The sequence below is a fragment of the Mixophyes fleayi genome, chromosome 5, assembly GCF_038048845.1.
Source record: "Mixophyes fleayi isolate aMixFle1 chromosome 5, aMixFle1.hap1, whole genome shotgun sequence".
NCBI lineage: Eukaryota > Metazoa > Chordata > Amphibia > Anura > Limnodynastidae > Mixophyes > Mixophyes fleayi.
Window position 1 is genome coordinate 262,933,705 of NC_134406.1, and position 25,001 is coordinate 262,958,705.

The 25,001-nt window shown below is 39.7% G+C and overlaps 1 protein-coding gene across 1 annotated transcript; it reads right to left on the reverse strand.

Moving 5' to 3' along the window:
• Positions 1-4,669: 4,669 nt before the first annotated feature.
• On the reverse strand, positions 4,670-24,801 carry HAS2 (hyaluronan synthase 2). Its single transcript, XM_075211411.1, has 4 exons — positions 24,317-24,801; positions 13,502-14,128; positions 9,621-9,722; positions 4,670-6,286 (listed from the first exon to the last, which is right to left on the reverse strand). The coding sequence occupies exons 2-4, from the start codon at positions 14,126-14,128 to the stop codon at positions 5,357-5,359; spliced, it is 1,659 nt and encodes a 552-aa protein (XP_075067512.1). The 5' UTR covers positions 24,317-24,801; the 3' UTR covers positions 4,670-5,356.
• Between the last annotated feature and the right edge of the window lie 200 nt (positions 24,802-25,001).

The following is a 25,001-nucleotide window of genomic DNA, read 5'->3' on the forward strand; positions in this document are numbered from 1 at the left end:
TGTATTACAGTGTCTCCGGAAATGTCCTCTGTCTATATTAATGTAAGTCTGGTTTTAAACCATGTCTATGTTATTGTAACCGGAATTGTTTTGTCTATATCCTCATTGTCGGTCTTAACAGCATCAGAATAGCCAGTACCAGTGGTGACCATACCAGACACTGATCAGGTAGTTTGGTCATTGGGTTGTGGCGTTTGGCCAGCGTTAGTCAGTGTACTCAGTGTTGTAGATCATGTTTTCTTTCCCAAATCTCCAATTTCCAAACATTAGCCCTGGAAGGTTATTGAAACTGATTTTGGACCTTACTTTGCACCTAGACACAAAAGCAAAAAAGAAAAAAATCTTATGGTTCCCAACGCCTTAGCACTGTTTAGATCTGTCATTCACAAGCACCACTGCCCCTCATTCAGAGAGGAAAGCCTGGATCAAATTTCAGGCTTTGAAATCCTTCCTGACTATGCAAATTAGGTCAGCTGTCACCAGAGGTAACAAAGTAGCTGAATAAATGTCCTTCAAACATCAACATGAGTATCCATCACTGTATTGCTTTGTGCAAATATCAAAGATACTTTTCTCAGTGCTTTTTTTGTAAGAAAAAAGGTGCCAGAACTCACATCACGTAGTCAATCACTGTACACACACCCACACCCGTCAGTTGTGTAACGAAACATAACGGTCGCCGCCCGCAGTAAGCACTCAGCACGTAACCACACAACCAATCACAAGCTGAGCAGCGCCACAAGCCGAGCAGTGCCATCACAACCAGCGCGGATGAAGTACGCATGCACCGGACTCCACACACAAAGCAGCCCGCATGCACCGTTTTAATGATTTTTCCGCTGACCTGCTACGCTCGACAGGGCGATTCAAGTCCACGTGGACCAAACATCGAATGTTCAAAAGTTACTTTTAAAACTTGGAAAATCCATTGAAAAAAGGTGCCGGAACTGAGTTCTGTGAGTTCTATGAAGAGAAAAGCACTTCTTTTTCTTCTAGCGAATCTTTAAAAGGACATCAATATGTTGTGTATAAAGGACATTTGTATCTGTTCATTCCCAAAATGTTTGTGATTTACTTATTTGTGTGGCTTGCTGTCTGTTACATAAAGCTGTCAGGTTAAACTCTTACAGGGTCTGTACCCAGGAGCAATGACGGAACTGTAGGGTGGGCTCGGCATGAACCCCCGTCCGAGGTCCCCGCTTCCTTCTAAGACCCCCTCCTGATCTTACTTGCTCAGAAGAGGACAACGCTCTACTCTCAAAAGAGGTTAAAACAGTCTTTCAAAACTCATATATTAATTGGTTACAAGTACAAGCAGATACTGGGAGAGATTTGCAAAACAGATTTGTAATTCACTTCAGCAAACAGAACCTGAACACACCTACATCTCATTTTTTGGTTACCTCGGCTTTAATCACTTTGGCACAGGGAGGATGTAATCTCACGCAAAAGTTGTCTAAATCGTGCAAAACTGCCCTGATTGATCTGAAGGGATGCTTGCTGGTGCTTTACCCCAATGTAGTGCCATCTGTTATTCACATAAGCTAACAATGCAGCTGTTCCTCACTTTACTAATAGCACAGGGTTTGCACAGAGACCTAATCTGTGTAATCATTATCACCTAATAGGGGTTCTCTATGGGAAAGCTAATAGGCTCACCAGTGTATTTAGCAGTATATGCATGTGTCAGTAATCCCCCAATAATGACTAAAAAAATTTAGAGACTTCTTAAAAAACAAACAATAAAGCTGCAATACCATTCATGACCACCAGGACTTTCATTCAAATCTTTTAATATTGCAGTCTGAAATTGATGTGCTGTGCTAATGCTAAGTCAGGATATATGGAGGAAGGGGGGGGGGGACTGCAGACATGTGGATTCAGATTAAATGTGCGTCTGGAACCTCATTCAGTATATATCTAATAAATAAAGTGTAAATGGTATCCAATGATGATTCTGTGCGCTGGCTTGGGGCATGACTGCGTCTAGTTATACAACAACAAGATTTCATTCTGCTGATTGTGATTATTAATCTAGAATGTAAGCTCTTGCGGGCAGGGTTCTCACTACCCTGTGTCTCTTGTTCATCCACGCTCCATCTATCTCATATGTCTCTGTCATGTTGTATGTTCATTTTATGCTGTTTATTTACTCATACGCACAGTATTCGTACTTTTATCTCTGCTAATGGTAATTGCTGGTGTATGAGTATATGTGACATTATGCACTATTGTATTCTCGTATCTGTTATGTTGGCATCTTGTATTCTTGTTTCTGTTATGTTGGCATCTTGTATTCTCATATCTGTTATGTTGGCATCTTGTATTCTCATATCTGTTATGTTGGCATCTTGTATTCTTGTATCCATTATGTTGACATCTTGTATTCTCATATCTGTTATGTTGGCATCTTGCATTCTTGTATCTGTTATGTTGGCATCTTGTTTTCTTGTATCTGTTATGTTGGCATCTTGTATTCTCATATTAGTTATGCTGGCATCTTGTATTCTCATATTAGTTATGTTGGCATCTTGTATTCTCGTATCCTTTATGTTGGCTTAAGGTCTTCTTGTATGTCATACCTGTAAAATGATTATCTTGTAGATGTTGATGATGACGATGATTTACATGAGATTCAGGGGACGTAGCAGGCTAAGTTGGAGGATGGGGGCCCTGTTTAACAGGGGGGGGGGGGGGGGGGGTCACAGGCATTTTTCTTTCAACAAAATAACTAGTTTTTCCACATCCCGGAGGTGGCAGAAAATCAGACTCCATCCCACATTGCTTTATAGAGGAAGTTCAACCCCTAGGTACATGTCAACCAATGTGCACAAGCATTCAAACACACAAGTGTCATGTAATAAAGATGCTATTGATGTTTCCTGACATGATTATGGTAAGAGAGGAATGAGGCTAAACCGAGTACAGTTTTAGGAATAAATGGAAAAGTTAATAAAAAGTTAAAGTAAATTAATGAAGGAAATGATCTTAAATGGAGAGTAGGATGGACTTTATCAGCCAGGTCCTGAAGATGACGCAGTTCCAAAGATCAGATTTAAGGTGTGCTGTGGGCTCTTAGTTATGTACAAGGTGGACAATTAGGTATATTTGTGCAAATATCTTTGTAATGGAAAATTCAATCCGCTACTCAGTTTTCACACATCGTTGACAGCTCTCTACTCTCTAGGTCCTATACAGATTGTCCTAAATGGCCACAGAAGGACACTTACATATTGGTGTACACTGACTATTGCACTGCGTTTATAAACCTGTTTAACCTCAGTAGACTTTCAGACACAAAATCAAATGAAACACAGATTGTTATATTCATCTATGAAATATACTCAAGGTTAATGTGGGTCCTGATTTTCCAACCAATTCATGTTCCAGGAACTAAGATTACAGTATTTGGACAAATTCTGAAATGTGAAATCAGTGTATTCCTGCAATAAACCTTACAAAATACGAAAACATGGTGTGGATGCAAATGTTTCAGCCAATAATGGGGTTTGCCCATGTAGATATTTTTATTATGCTAAATGAGGGATGGTTTGGAAGGGTGGGGAATTTTAGGGCCCAAAAAATTGGTCTGCCTCTCAAAAAAAGAGAGACAAGTGTTATAATTGGTTAAGGAATTTCCGTCTTTTGGAAAGGCCCTTCAACCCGACCAAACTTACGTTTCATACCTACCAAAATTTAACAGTGCAAAATCATGACAAAATAAGCCATGCTTCCAATCTGCTCAAAATCCACACAATCTTTCCAACCACGCCTTCATTTGTTCAACACGAACCATTTTTCTCAAAGAAGGCCCCTCCAATTTTGCGGTCCCCGAGTCAGAGCAGGTCCCACCAAAATTGGGGTGTTGCGAGGTATGTAGTTTAGAACATGACAGTAGATGTTTACTTGGTTGCTATGGACAATGCCTCCTAATCCGTACAGTTACCAGGAGAACAATCAGTATGGCAACCAATCAGATGTTTTCTTTCATTTTCTAAACTTCTCTACAACAAAAGGCAGAATGTGATTGGTTGCAATGGACAAAACCACAGTTATCCTGTGCCTTTGTTTTCAGAAATATCCCCTAACAAATTTTAGAAGTGATTAGCACTTCTACCTCACAGCACTGAGGTCATGAGTTTGATTCCCGACCATGGCCTAATCTGTGTGGAGTTTGTATGTTCTCCCCGTGTTTGCGTGGGTTTCCTCCGGGTGCTCCGGTTTCTTCCCACACTCCAAAAACATACTAGTAGGTTATTTTGCAGCTAATAAATTGACCTTAGTCTCTCTCTCTGTCTGTGTATGTATGTTAGGGAATTTAGAGTGTAAGCTCCATCGGGGCAGGGACTGATGTGAGTGAGTTCTCTGTACAGCGCTGCGGAATTAGTGCCGCTATATAAATAGCTGCTAATGATGATGAAAGTGTCAGTCAAGTAAAATGAAGAAGTTTCTCTGCACACTTAGTATACTCTTGCCATAAATTAATAAATATAACCAGACATAAAAGTACAAATAATTATTTTATTCTTTTCTTGGTGAAAAATATGAACTATTATAAAGCTTCACATTTTGGCCAGTATCAGTTTAAAAACAAAAAAACAAAAAAAAAACAAAACAATAAAAACCCACCATTTTAAAAAGAATAGAGAACCGGATGATTTATCCGATAAGTAAAATATAAAATATGTAAAAATTTTAAACATTGGCATACAAATAAAAAAAACATAATTAATACAATAATATAAAAATACAGCATAACCATCGCGCTTTTATTTTAAGCACACATGGCATTTATAATTGATGGCCAAAGTACCATCACTAGAAAAAAAAATAAAAAAAATTTAAAATAAAATAGTAACTTTCGAAAACAAAGTTTATAAATAATGTCGTAGTGTATTGCTAAAGCCACTTGGCCAAATTACAAAGGAACTTTTCCAGAGGAAAAAAATTAGAAAAGATCCGTTAGTGAACGAGGCCTAGAAACCTTTTAAACTCCTTTCCCATCATGACCACTCAAACATAAGCATGACCAGTGAGGTATATAGTACATAACACTGTCAGGCATATGCACAAATAATAAAAAAAAAAAAAAAAAAGTGCACAAACAAAATGGCCTCCTCTGAACCAAGAAGAGGCCTGGCTTAAAGTTGTGTTCATCTTCTCGAAAAAGTGTTCAACTATTTTGGCTTTGGATACACGAAAATGATCCACAGTTTGTTCAGATCCCAGCAGCAGTGTTATATTTCCCTTAAAGACATGAACTCATGTCCGTAATACTCCTAGAAAAAAAAAAAGTCTCTTAAGGCTTTTGATAATTTCTGGTAAGTTTGCACACTTCATAGGCAATTGAGTATCATCATACATCAAGCACCAAGTCGTATTGCTGTTCCTTCTTCCGCCTGCCACACTTGGTGATCAGAGCCACGTACAAAGTCAACAGCATCACCCAGTAGCAGGCGTAAAGTATTGCACCGATTATAAGAACTGTCTGTTCAGATTCTGCAAATGGCTTTTTCGTTTCCTTCCATATGGTGAAAAAGACACCACCTAAGAGGATTGTAAACCACACGGTTATAGGAATTAATCCTATGAAATTGACAACGATAGTTTTTCTTCCCGACGTGCCCCATCCTGCTTTGTTGATGGTCGCAATGGCGAACATCTTTGCTGGCAGTAAACTGGACATGTACAGCACCGAATAGAGAGACATGAAAACCATGACGATATTCCCCCGGAGAACACTGGCAAAGGAAGACTTGATGAGGCCAACAAACTGTACGGTCAACAAGAACAGTAGAATGTTCCATATCCGTCCCCGATAGAACAACTGAATTACAGTTGCAATTAAGAAGAAAGGGAAGAATCCGGTAATCACAGCTTCATAGGTCATCCATAAATGATGCTTGTGGAACCACATGGCGTTGTATAGCCATTCTCGGAAGTAGGACTTGCTCCAACGGGTCTGCTGGTTAAGCCATCGTAAATACTCGATGGGTGTCTCCGTAAGGCACTTTGACCGGGCTGTGTATTTGGTTGCATAGCCCAGACTCAAGACTCGATTGGTTAGATGTCTGTCATCTCCGAAACTGCACTGGGAACCCATAAACTCTTGGTTGTACCAGTCTTCTAAGAATTCATGTAGCAGTGAGTTACGGTACATTCCCAGCGGTCCACTAATACACTGGACACACCCAAAGTAGGACTGACAAGCTCTCTCGATGTTGAAGGCCATCCAATATCTAACGCTACTTAGAAAAGAGATCCATGATTCATACTTGTTTAAAATCTGTGTAGAAAAAGAAAGCAAAATGTATTAATTATTGAGGCAAGATACGAGCCAAAATTAAACAAAAGACAAATGTACATCAAACATTTCTCTCCATGAGTTCCATATTTCCCAATGACATCATTAAAGATAAAACTTTTCGGAAAAACTTTTCATTAACTGTTTAATCGGTTACGTTTTTTTTATTTTCTTGTCTGTGGATACCACCCTAAATTACTATGTAGATGCCACTGTATCTAATGCTCTTAGCAAAGAAGACTTGAGCTGCGACATCTCCAAGAGCAACCGAAGTATAATCGTGCCTGGATAATATAAAGGCTTTTTTCCAAGATTTTTTTTTAGGAAGGCACATAGAGGCCAATTAAAGTTGTATGAAGGTGGAAATCCCATTACCAATTGAAAACATGCAAAGCATTAAGGCTGTTTGACTTATGTCCCTATGTTTTTTGTAAATACAAATAAAATCATACAGTGAAAATAAGTCATTTAGATAGAGTATATTTTGCAAACACCAGCATTTTAATTTTGCATCTGGCATTCCTTGGCTATTTATAACTATGACCCTGAACATTTAGCATAATGATAATAATAGGAACAACAATAATAATAATAATAATAATAATAATAATAATAATAATAATAATAATAATGATAATAATAATAATACAACAATACTAAACATAAAACTTACACAAAGGTAATATAAAGAATCAAGCTAGCTAAGCTCGCCAAGTACAAGGATGGGATTTAATGCAGAAATAATTACTCTTGGATAAAAACAACATGAGACGACCAAATTATATGTATGAGGAAGAGGAACAATGAAGCAGTGAACTGAACATCAAAAGGAAGATCTAAAGTGTTTCTCCTCCAATGCTCATATTTTACTTTAATTGTGAAAGCACAACCGCTTGTCTAGAGGGTCTGCCCTTCCTGCCAGCTCTCTGGATAATCATAAATTAGCATTTCAGCAAGCCTCATGTCATCCAAGTGACTACAACGATGTATTACTTTCAAAGGGATAGATCTAGCCAAGAACAGCAAGGAACTCTTGGTAACGACAAGCAGCTCAGCCTCCCTGGATTACAGTCAGACATCTCTATAGACAATAACGGGCTGGCAGTGTGGGCTCTTTGAAGGGTAGAGAGACACATAATCTATGTGGTCCTGATATCACGCACTCAATATCCTGACAGACACATTTCTCAGGCTCCCCTATTTTTTAATAGAAATACCTTGAAACCTATGTGAGCTCACGTTTGCTCAGCCCTCCCCATACGTCATTCTAGGTCCCAAATAAGGTAAATCAGTTGCAGGAACCTGATTAAACTTGACCTATTTATTGGGCTCATCTGGATTTTAAATGATGGGAAAATAAGTATTGTAAGATTTTGGGTGGGACAAAGGGGACTTGGAAAACTAGGGCACAAGGGAGTCCTACACATTATTATTATTATCTTTAATTTATAAGGCGCCGCAAAGGGTCCACAGCGCCGTACATGACATATACAGAAAACAGTGACTCAAGACACAACATGATACAGAAAGAATAGAAAATGAAGAACAAAAATATATATACACACACACAGGTGACATGGTGCAAATCAGATTATTTCTGGGGCAATGAATGAAAGTGATAATATAAATCAGTGAGATGTAGGCAGAAGCTTAAGAAAACTAGGAAGCAGGCCAAGAGGTACAGGGGGTGCTGGAATAGTAGAAGGAGCACACAAGGAAAAGAGGGCCCTGCTCATGAGAGCTTACATCCTAAAGGAAAGGGGGAGACACAAATAGGGTGGTACTAACTGGGGAGAGAGCTGGGACACGGGAGTTAGGAGAAGGACTGATAGACTTGAATAAAGAAATAAGTCTTAACGGCACGCTTGAAGCCTTTGAGAGAAGATGCTACCCTGATGGAACGTGGAAGATTGTTCCACAGCTGGGAAGCAGCCCGGGCAAAGTCCTGGAGACGGGAGTGGGAAGAGGTGATCAGTGAAGTAGTGAGGCGGCAATCACAGGCAGAGCGGAGGGGGTGGCTAGGAGTGTAGGTATAGATGAGATTGGAGATGTAGGGAGGGGAGGATTGATTAAGAGCTTTAAAGGTGAGGATGAGGAGTTTAAATTTAATTCTGTAGGCCATGGGGGGCCAATGTAGTGACTGTTGGAGGGAGACAGCAGAGATAGAGCGGCGGGAGAGAAAAATTAGGCAGGCAGCAGCATTGAGGATAGACTTAAGAGGGTTAAGGTGAGAGTCAGTCAGGCCAGAGAGAAGGAGGTTATAGTAGTCAAGGCGAGAGATTACAAATGCGTGAACGAGGCTTTTCATAGTTTCCATGTTGAGAAAGGGATGTATCTATTCCGAAGGTGGAAGTAGCAGGATTTTGAGAGGGACAGAATGTGAGGCTTGAAGGAGAGAGAGGAATCAAGGACGACCCCAAGGCATCGGACTTGAGTGATAGAGACGAGGGTAGTGTTATTAACAGAAATAGAGAGGGGGGAGATGGGAGGGTCCTGGAAGGGGGGAAGACGATAAGTTCAGTCTTGGACATATTGAGTTTATGGAAGCATTGGGACATTCATGGTGAGATGACCGAGAAACAGCAGGAGACACGAGACAGAAGGGATGGGGAGAGGTCAGGGGATGAAAGATACATTTGGGTATCATCAGCATAGAGGTGGTACTGGAGGCCAAAAGAGCGGATGAGGACACCAACGGAGGAGGTGTAGAGGGAGAAAGCAGGGGGGTAAGAACCTTGAGGAATGCCAACAGGTAAGGGAAGAGGGGTAGATGTAGAGGCATGTGGAGAGACTGAGAAGGAACGGTTGGTGAGGTAAGAGGAGATCCAGGAGAGGGCAGTGTTACAGAGGCCTATAGTTTTTAGAGTTTTCAAAAGGAATGCGTTGTCAGCGGTATCGAAGGCAGCAGAGAGGTCAAGAAGGATAAGAAGGGAGTAGTGTCTTTTGGATTTAGCGAGGAGAAAGTCATTAGTGACCTTAGTGAGGGCAGTTTCAGTGGATTAGAGAGGGCGGAAACCGGATTGGAGCAGGTCAAGGAGTGAGTGAGGAAAAAGAAAAGAGGTGAGAGGGTTGTAGACAACCCGTTCAAGGAGATTGGAGGCAAAAGGAAGAAGCGAAACAGGGCGGTAATTAGAGAGAGAGGCGGGATCAAGGGACAGTTTCTTGAGTATGGGGGAGACAAGAGCTTGTTTAAAAGAGGAGGGGAAGATTACATTGACAGTCACTATACCATATGAAGGCTCTCCAGCTCTTGTGGAACTATAAGTCAAAGCATTCTAGAGTCACCAAATAAACTTTTAAAATTGACATCATTTACCTGCACATCTCCTCCCACGCCCCCCACCATCATATCTTCCTCCAAAACTTTCACCATCTCGACAGATGACGCTGGATCAAGCACTGTGTCAGAATCACATACCTAAAAAAAACAAATATCACACCAAAGTTAGATGGAGTTTATGCACTCTGCTCAGAAGCTAGATGACTAAATATACACATGGCGACATATTGGATAACTGGATAAAACGAAAGTTATTATATCTGAGAATTCCTAAACTTTACGTTTGAACTGTATGGATTCCCTTCTAGCTTTAAAATACCCCACCCCCTCCCATGTATCGCTTTGGTGGAACTAAAGAGCCGCTATCTCAGCTGACAGCACGAAGAAAAGAGCACTAGATGGGAGCACAAACTGGAGGTGTGTAGTGAATGCAGCACCTGATTGGACAAAAGCGACCAATGAAGTGGCGCATATACTAAACACATGCCGCCCTAGTTAATTCAGTAGAATGACTGGGCTCAATCTTCCAGCGCTGACAGTGCTCTCCTCTCCGGACTTCGGTAAAGGTTACAATAGGGATTTAATGGAGGAAAACCCAATAAATGATTACTTGTGCTACAGTATCATCATCATCATCACCATTTATTTATATAGCGCCACTAATTCCGCAGCGCTGTACAGAGAACTCACTCACATCAGTCCCTGCCCCATTGGGGCTCACAGTCAAAATTCCCTAACACACACAGACATACACACACTAGGGTCAATTTGTTAGCAACCAATTAACCTACCAGTATGTTTTTGGAGTGTGGGAGGAAACCGGAGCACCCAGAGGAAACCCACGCAAACACGGGGAGAACATACAAACTAAACACAGATAAGGCCATGGTCGGGAATTGAACTCATGACCTCAGTGCTGTAAGGCAGAAGTGCCAACCACTAAGCCACTGTGCTGCCAGAGAGGGGTGATTCACACAAAACTGGAGTCCAACACAGGAATATTGTGGAGGTAGCAGAGACAGCTATAACAAATATATATACTGTTACAAGAGCCTTCTCAATCTTCTTTAAATCATTTGGCTCTATCACTGCTCATCTCTCCCAACAGTGTCAATTGTAGCTCTGATTTGTTGAGTACAAGTGAGGCGAACGTCCAAACAGCTCTTGCAGATACTTGGACGCTGCAGGTGCTTAGTACTGTGGGAACATCTTAATGTTAGAGCGCAAGATGAACACAAAAACAAACTTTAGCATTGGTCACTATGCCTCGCTCCTCTGATCGCATAAAACTGCTTTCAGCGACAGGCTCTTATTATATCATTTTATGGCCGCCTCACTGCTCAATACATAGAATATTTGCAGCTGTTCAGCTCTTAGCTCCAAAGAACAAAATAAATAACAAGAAGAAATACACAAATAATCCCTATTAGCCCAGAGTGATTACATTAGAGAAGTAATAGACTAAAAGTAACATTCTGGAACAAAGATAAAATAAGAGTGGTTATATTGTAGCATTGGCGGGGTTTTTTTTTAAGCTAAATATGTGTAGACATTTTTCTCTTTACATCATAATTTTATTATATGCATGAGAAAAAAAAGCATAGCAAAAAAACCCTTCTTTGAATGAGAAACTATTTTTCCTGGAAAAACGCCACCCGACTGCTTAGGGACTAGAAAATTCACATATTCAACGTCAATTGCTGACAACTTTCGCCAGATGTACTGTGTGTGCTGGGGCGAGGAGACCCTGCCTAGAGAGGGGTCTTTAGGGATAAGGCTCATAGTTAGGAGACAGTGAAATTGTTTTGGGAGGTGATGCATGTAGAGGGATTTTCTTGAGGAATGAAACAACTTTCTCTAGAGAAAATATTTTCTGTTTCACCTTGCCAACCGTATGTATTTTAACTAACAAATCTACCGTGCTCCTAATTCATGACTGCAAACACTCCACCTCCTATCCCTACGGGATTAGATGGGCTTGACCTCAGCTAACATTAAAGGGGGCAGCCAATCCTCAGGTGTTAGGCAGCACGAGTTAAAAGAGAAATGTGTACGCCATATGCAGCTCAGGAAAAAACGTTACTTAAATTAGACATGTGTTCCTCCTTCGGTTTTTTTTAAATGAAATAAAAAGACAGCTTTGTTGGAAATGTTGAAAATATTGAGTTTTTTGGGGGAGAGGGGTTTGTTGCTTTATTACACAAAAAGGTTATACCTTAGGGCCCTCAGGAGGCCAAAATAATAAAACATTAAATAAATAAAATAATTACATATAAAAATGATTAAATAAATGTGGGAAGATCTGGGCTCAAAGGTTGTCTGACTCTTATAAATATCTATAGTGCATATTTGGCAACTTTGGCAGTGTGATCTCCGGGGCTCCATCAAAAGGGTTCGGCCCACGCTGGGCGTTTCGTTAAGCCTGATGACCCATTTAGCCCCGCCCCCACCCACTTCACCAACGAAGTGGGCACAATGCGGGAGATTTCCCTGCTCTCCCGGGAGTCCGGGAGAACTCCCAAAAATTCGCGAGTCTCCCAGGCGTTTCGGGAGAGTAGGCAACTATGCTATAGTGGGAGTGGCTCAATAAATAAATAATAAAAATAATAATAGTAATAATAGTAATGACATTTAATCTTTTTAATTTCTAATAACTATTTATTAATGAATTATTTTATATTCTAATAATTAAGATCACAATATTAAAAGCAATTATAATAAATTATGATTATTATTATTATTATCATTATTATTATTATTATTATTATTATTATTATTATTATTATACAAATGTCATTATGAAAACATGGATGTGTATACTAGTACAAACATTCCTCAAAACTTGGGGCCTGATTCATTAAGGGTCTTAACTTGAGAAACTTCTTATTTCAGTCTCCTGGACAAAACCATGTTACATTGCAAGGGGTGCAAATTAGTATTCTTTTCGCACATAAGTTAAATACTGTCTGTTTTTCATGTAGCACACAAATACTTGATATCTTATTTGTACACTGAAATTTAAAGTTGATATTTGTGTGCTACATGAAAAAACAGTCAGTATTTAACTTATGTGCAAAAAGAATACTAATTTGCACCCCTTGCATTGTAACATAGTTTTGTCCAGGAGACTGAAATAACAAGTTTCTTAAGTTAAGATCCTTAATGAATCAGGCCCTTGATTACCTGTAGTGCAAAAGAATTTTGCAACATAGTTCTTGTTTAGAAATAATTTGGAGGAAATTAGTTCTCTTACAACTATGATGATCAGGTAAAGATCTGTTATGTATCCAGTTTGAGAGTTATTATTTTTTGCTATATACAAGAAACTTTGTAAAATATAGACTTGGGCAGCTGGTAAGCGTTATTTGGAACAGGGTAATGGCCTGCAGGTTTCTAGAGCTTAGAATAAAATGACAAATTTATAAACTTAAAGAAAAAAGGGTACAGCACATGGGGGATAATTAATTCACAAAGGCAGCGTTCTACTGCCTTACCCTGCAATCAGAGTATGAAAATACTGTGCTGTCTGCTGGAGTATTAGTTTAACCTGATCAAGTTACAGGTGGCTATTTTTGTGCATGACTTATTTCTACACCCAGAGAATGAGTATAATTTTGCATCTGTCATGTCCTCTAGGAACACATGTATTTGGGGGGCGTAAAATGTGGCTGTAGGTGCACCCGGTCAGCTCTCAAGAATGACGTTATCCACTTTCATTTCAGCTCATAGTTTATCCAACCACTTTATAAGGGAGAAATCAGCTTTCATGGAGCAAAGCGTGTTTTAAATCGTCTCAATGGTTCTCTGTGTCAGAGACTGCCTGGCATATCCTGTAACACGCTACACAGATTGTACAAAAGGCCCTTTTATTTGGGCTATGTTTTTACTGGCAAACACGCGTACGACTTATGACCTACCTGCACATAATCCACGCTTCTGCCAAGTGCTTTGAAGGCCGTATACATCACTTCTCGTTTTCCGCCCCATTTCTGCATGATGCAAATGTATTTGTTGGAGAGAACCAGTTGAGTAACGTGTTGTATACTCTCCTTGTGCGACTCCTCCGTTTCACCCGGACCTTTTTCGTGGAAGTTGTTTTTCCAGATGTAAGTGGCGCTCCGGTCAGTCCCCATGATGTCGCTAAACATATCCATCATGTAGATGTCGTCGTCGACGTTGCCGTCGATGACCATGATGACTTTCATTCCAGGATAGGTCAGCCGTTTGACGGACAGTAAACATTTCCTTAAGTAGTCAGGGTCCTCCTGGTAGGCAGCAATGCACAGAGCAACTGATTTATTCAGTTTTATAGGCGTTTCAAGAGATCGTTTCATTTTCCTGTGCTCTAGGTAAGCGAAGAGGCTTTGGATGAGGAGGTGAAGCGCTAGAATTGCACCGTACAGCCCAAAAGAGAAGTAGTAATTGTCCGTTTGGATGAATTGATACCCTACAATGTAAGCAGCAGTGATTCCTAGTAAAAGCGACACTCCAAATAGGGTAGTTCCAATTATTCTTAGGATGGTTAAAAATCGTTCACAATGCATCTGAAACAACAAAAATATAAAGCTTATTAGTCGCATGTCTGCAGAATGATCACTTAAAAGCACCTGATACCATAAATAAACATTACATATAGGATGATGTATCCCCTATTGTGCATTATATGGATATAAGAAGTCACCGCAAGGCAATACAGCTCATTTCTAATACCAATAATACTTTGTGGTTGGAAGTAAACTATTCTTATCCTTAGTAATACACAACTTTTTTGCTGTCAACTCTGAAATAATGACATCAGAACTCGACGATTATAAACATTTACATCAGAAACCATTATACATACAGATATTGTTTACAGGAGATATATACATATATTAGTATCACATTTATAGGAATAATAATCAATAAGTTAACTCATGATTGCTATTCCGATGTAATAAGCTAATTATAAATTTATGCATGCTATTTGTTCGAGAAATATTTCAATTTTCAATTATTTATCTGTTTTTTAATCTGTCTCCTGCTGGTTATTAATTATTATTATTTCCTGATGGTGATTATTGCCCAATGCCAGTGACTATAGTTGTCTAGTCAAATTCTTCTGTTGTGCTTTAAAGACAACACTACAGTCAGTGGCGTAAGTATCGGGGTAGCAGTTGCATTGTGGACCAGCTGCTTAGGAGCTGTGCTCCAGACTGTCCCCTGCTGGGTGACCACTGTCACTGCAGTTTATTATGCCCCAGAAAGCTGTGAGCACAAGCCAGCATTCTGGGGCTTAATGATCAAATTCCGCTCATTGGGGACCTTCCCTCTTTGAGAACGAAGTGTTTAGCACCATGCAGGAGGTAAAACTACATTAAAAGGAGTTTGCACCTTCAGATAACTTTAAGCGTTTGGTTTGTACACGCCATCCTTCAACTTTTACTAAATACATTGCATTATCTTTTTGCTGTGTTCATCACCAAGACTTTTATAGCGACATGTTTCGTTTTCGCAGCCCTTGGATATGGCAAAACTCAGCTTATTTGCCAAAACATCATCAGTGCGGTTTTATGCCATACCCAAGGGAACCAGAAATAAACAAATATGCCTAAACAATAATATCTTAAAATATATATATATATATATATATATATATATATGTATCTTATTAACCAGCAATCAAAATGGTTTCAATTACTTTTTTTTTTGCTTGAGACAGTATTGGTGGATTTATGAAGCCACTCGGCAAAAAGTATTGGCCAAGTATCGTATAAGGAGCAGAACCCTGAGAAGTTTACGTCTCTTTAAGGGGGGAATTCAATTAGCCGCGATGTTCCTCCTATGGGGGGCAAAAAGAAATCCGTGATGTTGCAGTAACGGCGAGTGCCTTTTTGACCGTTCCGGAGGCACTCCACGAATAATTGAATTCCCCCCTAAGTGTAATCTCCGAAGATGAAACATATTATCATCATCACCATTTATTTATATAGCGCCACTAGTTCCGCAGCGCTGTACAGAGAACTCACTCACATCAGTCCCTGCCCCATTGAGGCTTACAGTCTAAATTCCTTAACACAGAACACAGACATAGACAGACTAGGGTCAATTTTGTTAGCAGCCAATTAACCTACTAGTATGTTTTTGGAGTGTGGGAGGAAACCAGAGCACCCAGAGGAAACCCACGCAAACACGGGGAGAACATACAAACTCCACACAAATAAGGCCATAGTCGGGAATTAAACTCAGTGCTGTAAGGCAGTAGTGCTATTCACTGAGCCACCATGCTTAATGTTAATGGTAATCAGGGCCGGATTAACCCGAGGTCTTCCTGGGCTACAGCCCAGGGGCCTCGGGCATCCAGGGGGCCCTTCAAAGTCCTCAGCAGCATTATTGATCGGTCCGGGGGCGGGGGCGCCTTCAGCCCGATCAATGCTGCTGAGCACTGTCAGTGCAGTCATCCATCCCCAGCGCCGCTCAGTAATCTGCTTACTGAGGAGATCTCTCGCGATATCTCATCAGTAAGGCGCTTACAGCGCGCTGTGGAAGGAGGACAGCAGTGACAGGTAAGTGCTTGGGGGGACTCACGGGGGGCGGCGGGCGGCTCACATTGGGGGCCTCACGGGGGAATGGAGGCCCCCTCCGGCCCTGCTGGTAATACGTACTTCAGAGAATGAAGCGGTTTAGTAGATGTATAGCTCTACTTGTGTCTAACCAGACTCTACAACTAAGCATGTCCTATCCAATAGTAAATCTGTTCTTTTATGTTTGTTAAACATGGGTGTAGTCTCTGTATAAAGAGGTTCGAGAGGCACCGATCCAATGGCACAGATCCCATAAGTCACTTTTTCCACCCATCCTGAGAACCCCAGAACAGTCCAGATTATGAGCTTAGGTGGTAGCTTGTTTTTATTCGATAAAAAAAAAAGAAAATAAGATTGCGGTCCTGGGAACATTATGATAAGTCTGTGGCTGGTCTTTCTTTTCTTTGTATTTTTATCAGCCAGCTGAGTGTGCTCTGATTACTCCTAGCACATCATCTGTTGGCTCCAGCTGCTTACTGCAACACCACCCTCTTACATCATGCACTTGTGATTGCTGTCTTTCCTGTACAGCCTTAGCCAGCCCAGACTCCAAGTGTTCATTGCCGGATTAGCCTCTACTTCAGACAACATCTCCCAGTTACAAGCAGATGCTGAACTCATTTTGCTGCAGGAAGAACGAGACGTCTATACGTATTTCAAACCCAGCGACGGCGCTCAGAATGTACATTTTATTTCCTTCCCTCCTGACGCCAGATTTTTCCTGTCGTAAAAGTTGCTAAACATCATTTAAAAAAATATATATATAAATAAATGTATTTAATTGTTAATGGACTACTTATGCTAGCAATGAAGATAATCAATACATTTGAGGATAATATATAGAGTTTCAATACTTGGATGGGGGTACGGTGCAGGTGTACATAAAAGCATTATGTCTCATACACTCATCAGGGCGGATAGCTACATTACTTTTTACCAACTTTTTGCCAAAGTATTGTGCATTACTGAAGGCTCGATCGTACTTAAATGAGAGCTTTAAGTAAAGAGGCGTTACACATGCCGCTTGTTCTAAGGCAGAAAGCCAGGATATTTAAAGAGCTCACTGTGGAATTGGAATGTTGTGAATTCACCTCAAATAGCACATGTTTCTTTCAATAATAAAAAAAAAGTCTGTACTTTCATAGAATGTGACAAAATCACCATTCAGGGCAAGTTGTGATTCTGGAGAAAAACACAGAGCTGCAAACAAATACTGCCCCTGTTTTGGAAAGCGCTGGATGTATATCAAAGTCACGCTTATAGTAAACATTAGCGTGGGGACTGTTGTCCATTGAACAGCTGAAAGAATCGTGGACTGTTGTTCAAAGTCTCTGGTGTGTCACATGCTAATGTCCGCCACTAGCATCAGTGCAGGTCGGAATTTATTATCAAACACGGAGCCTCATATAGAGTTGGACATCATTTCCATTTAAAATGCAGGCGTAAACTGCGTCAGAAAAACTTTCTGCAAAGTATTCAAAGTCGGAGGCATCTTAGCTAATTGTGGTCGTTATTGCTTTGTGGCGGAACAAGGGGCAAAGTACCCCTAACAGATACCTATCCTAACAGGCGCGTCTGAATCTGTGTTCGTGTCTACATCAGTCGCATTTACTTGAACATGCCCTTATTGTACTTTGCCTACCCCGATCCGTCTCTATAAGCGCAAGGAGTTGTAGACACAAGGGGCCTGATTCATTAAGGATCTTAACTTGAGAAACTTCTTATTTCAGTCTCCTGGACAAAACCATTTTACAATGCAAGGGGTGCAAATTAGTATTCTGTTTTGCACATAAGTTAAATACTGACTGTTTTTTTAAGTAGCACACAAATACTTGATAGATTATTTGTACACTGAAATTTAAAGTTGATATTTGTGTGCTACATGGAACAACAGTCAGTATTTAACTTATGTGCAAAACAGAATACTAATTTGCACCCCTTGCATTGTAACATGGTTTTGTCCAGGAGACTGAAATAAGAAGTTTCTCAAATTAAGATCCTTACTGAATCAGGCCCAAGATGCGAATGACTCTGCTTGTGTGAGCCTTTTGTGGGGCCCAGTAGTGGACACCAGGATGTGCCGTGCTGCTAACTGTGCAGCATTTACTGTACAATACTCAACAGAGTACAGAAATGTCAGTGTGTCTCCTGCCTCAGTGAGATCCAAGATCTTAACCAATGGACAGGCAGCGTTTATATGACTTTTGGCTCAGCCCACTGTTGTACGTAAAGGGTACACTTTGTCAGAAAAGATTGAAAGCCTAACACATGATTTTTTACAATATCACTCTATGGAAAGTGCATACTTTGTTTACACATGGTGGAGGCGGACATTTTTTTCCTTGGGTTCCGTGCTATCAGCAGTTCCTTGTAAATTGATAGGCTGCAATCTCATATGGTTCATCCAACAAAATGGCTACCTCCACTGAGTATAGATCAGGCCTGGCCAACCTATGCAGGTGTTGTGACAGTCCAAGACACAGCATGACCTGCCAGCATTCTGTTGCTGGCCATTTTCTGGCAAAGCATGCTGGGACTTGTAGTTTGACAATACCTGGAGAGCCACAAGTTGGCCAGACCTATAGAAGATAGGTAATTCAATAAGAGAACACAGAAAGGTGATTGCCATGGAAGTATAGGACCTCTACCTGGTCTATATTTTATTTTAGAATAATGACATAAAGAGAACAAAATAATTATTTATATACTGCTGTAGCTCCTGTAGTTTAACACAATGTTATACTGTCTGGAGCGAAACAGTTTCAGTGATATTCCTGGTATAGTGTAAGCACATAAGTGAATAGGAAGGGAAGGATTAACGTAAAGAATGTAGACTTAAGTTGATTGCCCACTAGAGCCTGTGTTATTGGATGCATGTACGTTTGTGGTGGAAAATTATATCATGTCTGAAATGGTCTCAAAGATCCATTGTCTGCCAAGTGTCATAGGGGCCAGAAATCCGGACAACAATGATTGAGCTGGAAAGCAGACTGGCAACTATTAATGTTTTATATATAGGTAAGCAAGTAAAACACAATACAATTGTGGAGATTGGTGCTTTGTTTGGGCAGTAAATGATCTATATCTGAGCCAGCATTCACAACTTGTCTATGGGCATTTTATAAGTAAATGCCAACATGTGAACCACCTTCAATGGACCTAATTGAGCTGCCAAGAATCAGAGCCAGATTTCAGTTTGCACTGTCCTATCTTGAGTCACGTTTGCAAGCTTGTCATCTGCAGCGTTGCAAATAAAAGACATGTTATAGGCTTCTGTAAGAAATTATTTGTAGGAACAGAGTTTCCTTTTTCTGGCACACATTGCTAAAATCATAGACTGTATCATGCAAATAGCCCAAGATTGATGCCTGAGTGGACCCCAAGTTGATAAGATGGTTATCAGATATGTTGACCTCAAGCTGTGTGAGGTTATCTTTCTGACACTCTACTTGGCCCCAACGTTAAGCTGCAAGTGATCTGTGGTCAGCAGCAGCATCAGATAATGTGTCTTTAAGGACAGCAGTTGTTTAGGATGTTGGGAAGGAAATAAAGTTTTATTACTAGGAGATGCTCTACAACAGTGGTCAGGGAACAGAGATAAATTACCCCAAATGGGGTAAAAATAAAATTCCTGGGGGTAATGCTGCCGATTCACATGCTGTCAGTTGGAATGTAGACCCCTTTAAATGTAAAATTGCTGTTGTACCAGAAGAGCCTCAAGGGTTGGCAGAGGCACTTCTTGAGCTTCGATGCAATAATGAAGCACGTATTGCATTTGAAAACAAAGCAGATCTGTCATATTTTTGGATGTCAATAACTGCTAAGACATTCAAAATTGCACATGATGAGGCAGTCAAAAAGTTGCTGCCTTTTGCAACAACCTACCTTTGCGAACAAGGATTTTCCGCTCTAACGAACATAAAAACAAAGCAGGAAAATCGATTGGACGCTGAAGACTGTATCCAAATTGCTCTGACATCAAAATGCCCCAATATTGATGCTCTTGTATCAAAAATTAAGCAACATCATTTCTCCAAAACCTGAAGTTTTGAAGTTGAAGCTTTCAAAGAAATTTTTAATATATTCAATAAAATTTTGAATTCCAATAATTAATAATATATGATTTCCTCCCTTTCAAATCAAGTGGGTAACGTCAGTGTATCTAAATATATTTTGGGGTAAAAGGTAAAAAAAGTTCCCTGACCCCTGCTCTACAAACTACATCTGACAATGAGAAGCTAGATAGAAGACATGTTCTGCAGCTCAGTAGAGATCAGAAGACTTCTATTGGGTAAATGATTAGCACACAATGGAAACTGGGCTCTAAACTAAATAATAAGGTGAATATGTTCAGGTCTGTTGCATCCTGGCCAACGACCAAAGTGCTGTATGAGATGACTTTCCTTTACTTGCAGTGAAACAACTACTAATAATCGTCATTGACTAGTAAAAGTCTCCTGGAGCCAATGACCAATGCAATGAGGTGGTCCGGACATGTGACTGACAGGAGGAGACGGCTGTGGTGGCCATATGCTTCCTCTCACAACAGCTGGGACAGATGTTTCAATGAAGTTTGACACAATGTAAGAGGACTAAATAATACACAACCCATTCCTATGTGGAATGGCAGCATTATAAACTAAAAATAAAATGGTATATATATATATATATATATATATATATATATTATATCTATATATAAAACTGCTATAAAGAACTGTAATTCACCACATCTATTTAAAGTCTATGGGGTATATTTACTACACTGCAGGATTGAAGAAGTGGGGATGTTGCCTGGAGCAACCTATCAGAATCTAGCTGTCATTTATTTAGTACATTCTACAAAATGACAGCTAGAATCTGATTGGTTGCTATAGGCATCATCTCCAATTTTTCAAACACTACCATATCACGATGCAAAGAAAATGTAATGTCTGACATTTAATAATAATAATTAGAATAGTATTAATAACTGACAATTATTGTCATAAGAAAAAATAATATGCGCTTACAGGTCCTGGTGTCTCTCTGTTTATTCTATGTATGTTTTGATGCAAGTTTAAAAAGAGTAACATGTAACGAAAATATTATCATATGGTTACCCACAAGGGAAAATTATGGAAAACTTCATTGTGGGTTTTTGAAAAAAGTTTCCCATAGTAGCAAAATGCAAAGCATTTCCTCTTCACCCAAAATAAATAATAATAATTTAAAAAAAAGTTATGAAAATCCAAAATAAATACGACATGCTACTGTGTATTCCCCCTGGATATAAGCAGACCACCCTTTAACTGCTCTTCTCTAACTGACTACTAGGGGAGCGAACTGGATGACAGACCCCTGCAATAACAATCATCAATTACTGTATGAGTTATCTAAAAAAAATTAATTAGTATGCCTGGGATAGGATTCAATTTGAAACAATGCACTTACTTTTAAATTTTAAAAATGTTAGCACTATGTAATTAAGCATTTTGTGTAAATCATACTTCTTAGAATACATGTCAATGTTATCCATTTTCTTGGAATGCATAATTTATTTTTTTAGAAACCCATTACCCTTTGGATATAAGCTGTTTGATAGCCCCCTACTTGTTTTAGATGCCTATGACTATTACACCGATGTTTATGATTAATATTCTCTGTAAAGTGCTGCATAATATGATAGTGATATACAAAAAATGATAAAAACAATTGCCACTAATTATCTTTATCCAAGAGCACTAAAAAGTCTGTTAGGATAGGAGTTAAAATTGACCAATGAATTAATTTAATATCCATGACAATGCACTTTTGCTTCATATCTCATTGGTGTCACAAGGTAATAGTGAACTGGTAGGATGAATTTTGGTTAAAACCACGAGAAACAGCTGCCTTATTGTGTGAAGGTGACAGGTCCGCTTTCAGTGTCAACCGAATCACCTCTGGGAAACACTTGAAATAAAAATTCCATTGGATAAATATTTTAAATTGGTAAAACGCGTCGTATTGCAACCTTAATTAACCGAAAAAAATTGGAAATGCAGCACTAACACTGTACCATGTGGTTTAATATTTAGTATAGGTTGGTTTAATTTAATCAATAGTTGGCAAATTATTGAAATGCCATAAAACAAGCCAATTAGTCTGACAGAGATGCTGTCTATCTCTATACTTCCATTGTGACTTTGAGACTTTCAGCATTGCTGCAGATGGATACTGCACCATTAAACCACTAAGGACTATAGAAGGAGTAAAAGCATAGGCATGTTCTATTCTTAGTCCTTACTGATAAGGTAGAAGGTGATGGTGAAGAGCTCAAAGCATAGGAAAATGTTCTACAAATCTCCAATGGAAAAAAAGTGCCTCTCCTTTTATAAGTAGAGATAGCAACTTCCTCTGCCCCTCTGTTATAACAGATTCACTATATAATCTTTGTGCTGTCACCACTGCTATAAAATTTCCCATGTTCCTTTACTATCTCTCCTTTAGCTCCAAATTTAGTTCTCAACTGCAGGGAACCCCCAGCCTACAGCCATCCAATCACAGGCAAATGGGGGGTTATTGCGTCACTCAGGGAGGTCTGGAGCTATCTGACGTCAAAGGTATTCCCCCATACGAGTCACGTGAGCAAGGGGAGTACAAGAGGCAACTTCATTGCTCTGCAAGCTCTATGTTCAGGAGCTCAGCCAAGTCTCATACAACTAGCCTCTGTGTAGAGTGCATTTTATGATTTAAATACCCATCTCTCTCTGACTTTGCTGCAAGTGATATGTACAAATAGCAAGAAGCTTATTGCTGATTTCTCTAAAAAAAAATAGCTCTTTCTGCTTAAAATCGGCATTAAGTGACACAGTGATGCTCTGTTCAATCACATGAATGTTTTATGAATCCACGTGTTTGTCTCTTTGGCTGACTCTGCCTGTCTTAATGACTTAGCTTTTCATTTTGCAAGCAAGATGCCAAATAACGTTATATCCCTACTACTGGTTCCAGCACAGTTCTGGTTTCTGTCCCAAACGGGGAGGGATCACTATTTTGGTTTTATAATACAGTATGGCTATCTGGATGCTGATTATCTGCCAGTAACCTCACCCTGGTCACCATGAAACAGGCTTTATTTAAGTAGGTACACTATAATATGCCACGTTTCAGACCCTGCTATTATGGATGCAAGACTGATTCACAGGTTTAAAGACACTGCTACAAAGTAACTGCTAGCAAGTCTAACATGCTTGTTACAATGTATCTCAGGAAGAGTTACATCAAACAGCCCATCCTTCCATTCAGATGCTGAGCTGAAGAGGTGCGAAGACTCTTCTGTCAATGGATGTAACAGTCCGACAAAGCCCATCCTGGATTTGCAATTTCAATAGAAAGGTGTCTGTGTCCTATCATTCTAAAATCCTTTTGTCATTGCGTCTGAGGTTGGACTTGACACCCCCCCCCCCCCCCCCCCCCATACCTAGACAAGTAACTGGCACGTACTTCATTCCTAGAGGCAATGAGCTGCCCCACACGCCCCCCTCCTCTTTTCTACAACCATCATCGCCTTCCCAATTATAACGGAAGACCAAGAGCACAGAGTACAATGAATGGATACATTTTATCAACATAGAGAAATTGATCTGTCACTAGCACATTTCAGAAGCAAATACTAATTAAAACGTCTCCTGAATACACTTCGCCCCGCGATAAACATTAGTGACTATACTAGCAAATAATAAGTGTATACAATTTAAAATTGTAAATATGGAAATGCACTCATTATATATATAGATAGATAGATAGATAGATAGATAGATAGATAGATAGATAGATATATATATATATATATATCTATATATAGATAGATAGATATATGTTTATTTATATTTACATATAGATATATACACTCACACACATATGCAAACTATTGTAATATTCATTGCTAAATATATGTGAAAATGTACTTTAAATTGAACGATTTTCGCACTCAAACAAAATTTAAATCAGGGCTAGGCAGCTCCAGCCGTTGTGGAGCTATGGCACTACAAGTATCAGCATGCCCTGCCACCAGCCACTGTCAGAGCACTCTGTGGTCTGCAGTTCTCCAACCCTTGGGGGAGCCACAGGTCGCCCCCCCAGCCTGAGCAGCTGAAAACTCAGAAACACGTGTAAAAAGAAAAAAGTAGAAATCACAAAGTTTACCTTGAGAATCCCAGAGTCCTATAGTCACAGCGCTGCCCTCTGATATGTGTGGTCTTCCAATACTGAGGTAATCAGCTCGGGTCAGCAATGTTGAGGCAGTAATTAAAACAAAAATTGCAAAAACCACTTAGAAAAAAAAAAGTGGTTGGTTGAAAAGAAGGAAAAAAAAATATTTTTTTTCCACTTGTATTCCAACTTTTTTTTTTTAAATCAAAAATAAAATAAAAATCTATCTAGACTAAGTATAAAATAAATGGCTAAACTGTGCTTAAAGGAAACTTCTTCGTTGTAATTGCCCAGTGCTGATACAGTGCAGGTCTGGCTGTGCACATAGAAGTGGGCAATCCAGATGTGCACAGTTTAAAATCTGTGTGCGGCTCTTGCACTACTCTCAAGTCCTCTTTAAGCAAATTTCTCCAAACCATCAACGGGTAATTTTTTCCAGACGCTCTTTGACGTTTCCTCTTGCTGTAGCCTTTCTTCCTCCTTCAAGTTAAGGGGGTCTTTAAACCAGTGCAAATGTTGATGGTGATCCTCTCTTTAATAGGGGCGGAGGGACTGGGGGACAAGGAGGAGACTACTTGCCTTGTGAAGAAAAAAAAAAAAAAAAAACTTGCTCATTCAAAGTTTTCTTCACTTGCCTGGAATCAGTTAAAGAAAAAAAAAACTCTACACAATTCAATTA

What these genes read in the sequence shown, in the direction of transcription:
- HAS2 (XM_075211411.1), bottom strand. Translation starts at nt 14,128, where the DNA reads ATGCATTGTGAACGATTTTTAACCATCCTAAGAATAATTGGAACTACC. An exon ending in GAAGCGTGGATTATGTGCAG is followed by an intron (nt 9,723 to 13,501) that starts GTAGGTCATAAG and finishes TGTTTTTTTTAG; the next exon opens with GTATGTGATTCTGACACAGT. An exon ending in GCGTGGGAGGAGATGTGCAG is followed by an intron (nt 6,287 to 9,620) that starts GTAAATGATGTC and finishes TTTTCTACACAG; the next exon opens with ATTTTAAACAAGTATGAATC.